General features: G+C 42.8%; 1 protein-coding gene across 1 annotated transcript; it reads right to left on the bottom strand.

The window, feature by feature from the left end:
• Positions 1-3,048: 3,048 nt before the first annotated feature.
• TMEM231 (transmembrane protein 231) lies at positions 3,049-6,231 on the bottom strand (the record flags this gene model as incomplete). Its single annotated transcript, XM_010131691.1, has 5 exons — positions 3,049-3,212; positions 4,067-4,168; positions 4,297-4,378; positions 4,668-4,811; positions 6,103-6,231. Coding segments are annotated over 5 exons (621 nt in total), but the record flags the coding sequence as incomplete, so codon positions are not given.
• Between the last annotated feature and the right edge of the window lie 974 nt (positions 6,232-7,205).

Here is a 7,205-nt window from a genome sequence, read left to right as displayed (position 1 = left end):
GCTCCCCAGCACCGCGGGCCCGCCTGCGACTCCGCCCGCCGCTGCCTCCTCCTTCCCCCGGCCCAGTCTGGCAGGGCCGCGCTCGGGGAGGCCATCTCCTGCCGTCTGCCTCGGCCGAGGAGAACCGAAAGCTCCTACCTGCACCGACAGGCTGCTTGGCTAGTTAAGAAATAAGCACAGAGGGGGTTTCTTTCATCCTAGCATCACCCCTCAAAAAACTCTGGAAGCCAACACGCCTACTTTTATTTATACACAGGACTTTTAACGAGCTAATCAGACTTTACTCTTACAGAGCCACTTACTGAAAGAAATGGCATTAATCCTTACACGCCTCTGTGTTCTGCCTCAATGAACAGCATTTAGATTGGTCTGGCACGCGTGTGCACGCATCTGTGTAGTAGCACTGTGGTGGACTGCAGTGGTATCTTTATTCTCTGTCGCTTGGCACATTGAAGGAAGAGAAAGACAACTTCTTCCTAAGACGACTCCTTCCTAAAGGTCCTTTAATGCTAGTTGCGGTAGTTCTCCCTTTCTTCCCTACCTTTTTTCTATTGCTTCGTTGCTTACAGAGGTAGAATGCCTCTCCAAGCTTGAAAAAGGAGTCAGAACTATGAACCAAGAGCTATGGTCAGTATAAAAGCGATACAGGAAGTTACCACAGCAGTGGTATCATGAACAGGTTTTTTCCCCTGCTGTAGTCACATCTGTATTTATTGCTCCTTTTACGCTGCATTCACTTATTAGTCTCAGTTGTGAAAGATGTCTCTTTCGAAAGAGAAGGAGAGATTGCTTCAGGTCATAAGTAACAGTTACATGCTACCTGCAATCAATTAACTTTCATTTCCTCCTTTTAACTTATATAGTTCTCCTCTTAAATTACTGTAGAAGATTTTCTTTCCCAGCTTTCTCATTCTAAAGAAAAAATAGAACATTAGGATGTTTTTCTCATATATTTATGTCCTGAACCAGACCTATTCATCACTTTTTAGCTCACATGCATTCACTGAACTGTTGCTCTGAGCAGCCTCGTTTGTCGTACCTTAGTGTGGAAGGCTACAATAGGAGAGGAAACTGAGATGGGGATAATGGAGTCTCCCGGTATTATTGTTGTTTTCTGGCATTACCCTTTTTCACGTTGCAGTTGCTGCCTTAAACAAGTTTCTGTTCAGCTTCTGTTAAGCATCCTATTTTTGTGGGAATACAATATCTAAGAGTTCTATGGTCTCTCCAGTGAATCTTGCTTACGTTCTCTCTAATGCTTGCGCAAACATATACCAAATTAATTCAAGGAACCGACTCATCTGAAAAAGTGAGTAAATGTGGTAAAGATGATCTTCACCCTAACGAACTCCCTGAATTAACTCATGCAGTCACACAAGCACTATCACCACTGCAAGGGAGAAGAGCTGGGACTACACTAGACCAGACGTACCTCGGCTTGAGATAGTGAGGGAAAAAGGCCCCTTTGTTCATCCTGTGCAGTGCCTAGAAACCCTAAAAAGCAGCAGACAGTGGTTTGACACTGTGCACTTTGATACAAAGCCAATTGTCAATAGTCCTGGGCTGCCAGGTACAGACTTCAAACGTCAAAGAGCAAGCAGGAGGTTTCAAACCAAAATATATCTATAGACAGCAAATGCTCCTTGCAATAATTTGCAACTCACATATAAGTACACAGGTTTCACAAGCACAAAAGTGTGTTGAATAACCAAGACATAGCTCCCCACATAAATGTTTCACTTGCACTGAAGAACCGGCCAGAGTCCACCCATCACATAAAAGTTGGGAGAAATGCAAGCTGCGTGACTAAAAAGTTTAAATTAAGCTTAAACAAAAGTTTAAAAAGAAGCTGACCATTTTGAGAAGGAGAAAAGAAAAAGGAATAGGCAGGTCTCCAAACTGCCAGGATGTTGAATTCTAGAGGACAATTGCCAAAACATGGGGTACTGCTGCACGAGTTGCTCTTTCACATTGCATAGCTGCGTCATGTCTTAAGAGTTCAACAGAACCAAACAAACTCTGAATGTTGTTAACTAGAATTGTTTTAGATTCTCTCCTGCTTTAACACTGCTTTGCTAGAATTAAATCTTACCTACAAAACTGAAAACATAATGGAAATTTTATTGTTTTCCCTTTTAAGCTTGTCTGGCATAAAAAGTAAGCCCAGAAAGAGAAAACAAAATTAAATAATCTTCCCCACCACCACCACTCCCATCAAGAATGAGGGACATAGTCTTTAGGTGATTATAATTGATTTAATTTTTATCTGTTCTAAGTTAAGTTCAGAAAGTAGTTATTCACTTGCTTTGGAAGTCTGAAGCTTCTCTGGTAGGTTTTTTTGTTAGTTTTCTTATAATAAATACAAGGCTTCTCTGTTTCACTATTCCCAATTCACAATCGATGGTCTAGTGCTGTAATAGTAAATAGTTGGCCAAACCTTGCAGACACTATCACCCAGAACCCAGTTTCTCACATCAACCTTGAATTTATTCATCATCCAATTTACTAACAGGTGAGCGCATATAGCCACAGCTATAGAAGTGCAGCTCCAACCTTAACTCATCCATACATTTTTTCACATTGCTTAAATGTTTTCCTTTCATATTCCACATAAAGGCATGACAGAACCCTAACTCAGCAGTGAATTAATTTACAAGACAGTAAAAATGGCTTATGTTGTTACTGTTAGCACGTGACTTTCAGTCTTCAAGGTTTAGCAAAATTAAGATAATGTACAAGCAATCTCATTGCTTTCTACTGTTTCTTGAAACATGTTCCAGTTGCAAAAAAATAACTAGGTTCTTCTTTAACTGTCAAAAATACTGGAATTTTCAGTCCCAAAGCAGCGTTCCCAGAGAAACAGATGAATGAACATGTACGTTGAAGGAGATGCTCAAACAGAACATACTTGGAACATACTTACAAAGTTCTGATCTTCCAAAGTAGAAAGTGTACAGAGAATAAAAGCAGGTATCTACTTTTGAACTGCATTTCTTTAAAGTGTTCTCAGGCATCTCTTCAGGATTGGTGCTGTTTGTAGGACAGTACTGAAGACACCGGCGTAACTGGTGATATTGGAGTTGTAGTCAACACCTGATTCTGGAACACAAACATTTTAATCCTACCAAACAGCCAAAGAAAGATAAGGAGAATGCTGACATACTGGATCCAGGCAAATTTAATCACTTCCCAAAATCCTGGCTGATATTTAAAGAAAGTCAAGGAGTGTTAATGAAGAAGCTTCTGATACTACCATTGCAATAACTAAACAAAGGAACTCAGAAGTGGAAAGGCACAAAAATCATTAGGTATCAGTTTGTGTGACAGATGCAAAGCCTCCGAGCCACGGAAACGCCTAGAAGCCTCCTACTGTGTAGTATGTAACAAAAGCTGCAGAGGAATGTCAGTCCTAGAAGACATTTAAACCAATTCTGTGGGAAGTGCCTATTTTGTCCCTGACTCACCAGAAAGTATGTATTGGTAATACTCAAGCCGGTGAGCAAACCTCATAAGCAAATACTCCATACAGATTCTTTTGAACACAGGCTTGTTCTTGTCTAAGAAAATGAGTAAAGTATGTAATGAACGAAGAATTATTTTGTACAAAAAATAATTTCAGGTCGGTCTGCGCAAAACAGATTTGCCACATCCACTGCAGGGGTTATTATTTGCTGAGCTTACCTTGCGTACAGATTTCTAACGATTTTTTGGTCACAGAATACAGTATCATGCTTTGCTAGTGGCATCCATGACAGAGTGGGACAGCAGGTGCTGCCGGAGCAAAGCAAGACAGACTAAGGGTATTCACTGCGACTGGCTAAGAAACTACCTTAAAAGCCAGGCTAGTAAGGCTGAAAAGCAACACAGGTTCCCAGTAGAGAGAGGCAAAAAGTGGTTAGGAAAGCAGACCCATCTTGAGGGATGGGCCAGAACTACAGAATTTGCTTAGCTAATACAGGAAAAGTCTAGGAACAAGTCTAGAAGTTGTAATTTGGCCTATATGGGAAGGCCCAAATAAAGAAACCCAGTTATGCAACAATTAACGCAGTTTTCAAAGGATATAAGATAACTTCCTCTGGGTAATGAATAGTGGCGTTAATGATAAATGGTGTATCTGTGGCTCTTCCAGTCATCCAAACAGGGCTGGGATTTGTAAAGACTGTTGTCACTAAAATGGGAAGAGGAAACATCCGGGTTAGGGGATAAGTTTCAGTCTTAATACGGAACTCAGATCCTCACAGAACAGTTGCCAGCACGCTAACTACTGCTGCCCTGGAGCTATTCATTCAGGCTTACCGTTTCTATCCCAGTACGCTGCGATGATGTTTGTTAGATCATAGTCACTCGCAAAAGGACTAGTGCCATTAACCACAGACACCTGTTACAAGAAGGAGAGACCTGCATTATTTGTCCACTCTTCAAGAAAATAATTCTACCAAGTTTCTTACACAAAGTAACCGTGCCCTTGAAGGAATGGACATACACATCAGACTGAACTTCTTGGCAGAATCATCTCTTCACCTGTCAGCCTAACAAAAAAACCAGCAGTTCGCAAGTTGTGGGTTCCGCTCTGTGCAGGAATACAGATAATCAGGGCGTCACCTCTGGTACGAAGAGGATAGAGAGCAGGGGAAATTGATGGGGAAGGAAAAAAAGAGTTTCCTCACGTTGTATCTGGTATCCAGCCCACAGTGGTTAAGTAATTGCCTCTGGTTCAGTTTCAAGTCTCCATTCATATACAGCTGAGATCCTGGCACAGGAGAAAAAAACTGAAGAAAAGCCATGCTCTGCATCACAAATGTTGACATTCTCTGAAATGGGAACACATGAAAAGAGAGTTTAGCCAGAGGCAGGGGGGTGGGAAACACAACACACTTTCCTACATCTTTGTATCTGCACATTTTGTGCATGGATTTGATTTTTTTTCTGAATCCCAAGTTTCAGACCGTCACATTAGTCTAAACAAAAGAACACCAGATAAGAAATATTCATTACTTTTTTTTTTTTGTAGTGAACTGCCTTGTTAGTTAACCAACTTCATAAATCTAACAAAGTTCCACAGGAAATTCATTGAAGTCCAACAGTTTGTGGCTAGTAACAGAAAGATCTGACTTGCCGTAACACATGAAAAGCAGGAAAATTACTAAACTCGTCCATTAGAGACAGACTAAAATACTCAGCAGTCACAGCCAGCTAAGGACTCCTGCTCTGCAGTAATGTCCAGACAAGGAAGTCCCTTAGCCCTTATCAACACTCAGTCAAGGAAAATTTACTGTAAAACAAAGGTGTTGTGAATATCGGCACTCTCTGTGATACTAATTGCTGACCTAATACTTCAGCTCAAATGTAGGACTGTCAGGCCTTTATTCTGGGCCTCAGAGGTTTAAGAAGGTTTTCTACACCACACAGCTGTGCTCACTAAGCTTGCCCACCTTGCCTCCCTAGTAAAACTTGTCTACCTGGCTGCATCCAACACGGCACTACGCTATTGCGTCTCTCAGATGCACCCACAGGTTCTCTGTGCACTAGTGTTATACTCACTGCTCCAGGTACTAATCGCACTGCCACCTGAGGTACAATGGTAGCAGAATTTTCTTTTCCTGTCTCCTTACAGCACCTTCTTCCCCCTCTCAGTTACAAGATACAGAACGTCCTGGCAGATGATTACCATTGCTTCAAGAGCTGTTAAGTAAGCGGAACCCAGGCAGTTTGAGGGCTGCTGCAACAGCCTGCCCCGCCACCTCAGAAAATTAACTGGTTATGTCAAGACACAGCAGTCTGTAAGAATGCACATCCTTCTGCCTGCTGCAAGACTCTCAGTTATTCCCTAATGCCACCTACACTGACACCCACTGTTATGCATCTCTGTCTTCTGCTCTGCACTGGAGCTTAAAAAAAAAATCTAAGAAAACAGCAAGTACACAACAGAGCTAGACTAGGAACGACCCAGCAGGGGTGGAGAAAATTAAATATTTGTTAGTAAAATAAATCCTTTAGATAAGAATTTCAAATGTGGAAAGGTTTTTTCATCCTTTGCACAACCACTACTAGACTATTACACGAGGTCTACATGTCACAACAAATAAAACTAAAAATGCTCACGTAAAGCTGGTAGGAAAAAAGTAGCATCAGCTGAACACCAACTACATGCTCTGTAGGTTGTAGTGGAAGTTCCAATTTAAAATGCAACTCATCCATTTTGCCATCTTGATTTTTGTCATCTTCTCTAGTCTAAAAGAACCAGTAAGAGGTTTTTTTACAGATGGGAACTTCTGTTAGAAACAAAACCAAAAAAAGGCAAAACCCCAGGGCATCTCCAGACCTGCAGCACGCACATACTAAGGAAGCAAATAAACTGCATAGCTAGGAAAGCAATGAAAAGCTGCCTGACTTTATAGACACAGGGCTAGAGACAAGCAAGAAGCCTGCAATTTTGTCTGTTATACAGTGTCTTATGTGCTCCCCAGGGAAAGAAAGCTCACCAGACTCCTCTAGGTCTCTTCCTCCTATGCCATCCCAACCACCTCCCCTGCGCTACAAAGCGCGCCTTAGCGATGGATCTTATGTCACATCCTGTGCAAGTGTGACTGATGGTCAGGCTTTTGCCCCTTGCCGTTCTAGCCTGTCTCTCAGTGGCCTGCGTAGGCAGAGACTCTGGTTGTGAGCCAAGGCTTGCTACACTTTGACACCACAAACGTCCAGCACTTCAGCTACTTGCAAGTGTTAACGGGACTCAGAGGCGATGCAGGAAAATAAGTGCCACTGCTGAATCCCAGAATGAACAATGGCTACAGGGCGGAGGCTACGTGCTTTAGAAAGTACATACCTGCTTTCAAAGTCAGGGGCTACCTACTAACCCCACAAACTTCCCATCTTGGTGAGCCACAGAGTGGTGACTGGGGAGCAGCACAAAGCTACTTGAAGGGAAGCAAACTGATGTGCTCATGCAAACCACCAGTGGCACTCAGGAACATGGTTTAGCAGTGGACTCAGCACTGCTGGGTTAACGGCTGGACGTGACGATCGGAGAAGTCTTTCCCAACCTAAACGACTCGGTGATTCTTTAACGCTGAGAGGGAGTAAAACTGGACTGGTTAAAAATCACTGCCGGCGCATTCTGCCGCGAGGCACGAGGCTGCTGCTACCCGAAGGCAGCACTGCACGACAGGCCGCCGGCTCGCAGGCGCCGCCAGCACTGACGCCCC

The sequence above is a fragment of the Buceros rhinoceros genome, unplaced genomic scaffold, assembly GCF_000710305.1.
Source record: "Buceros rhinoceros silvestris isolate BGI_N320 unplaced genomic scaffold, ASM71030v1 scaffold31822, whole genome shotgun sequence".
Taxonomy (NCBI): domain Eukaryota; kingdom Metazoa; phylum Chordata; class Aves; order Bucerotiformes; family Bucerotidae; genus Buceros; species Buceros rhinoceros.
Note: the sequence above shows the minus strand (reverse complement) of the source record. Positions and strands in the feature narration are given on the sequence as shown.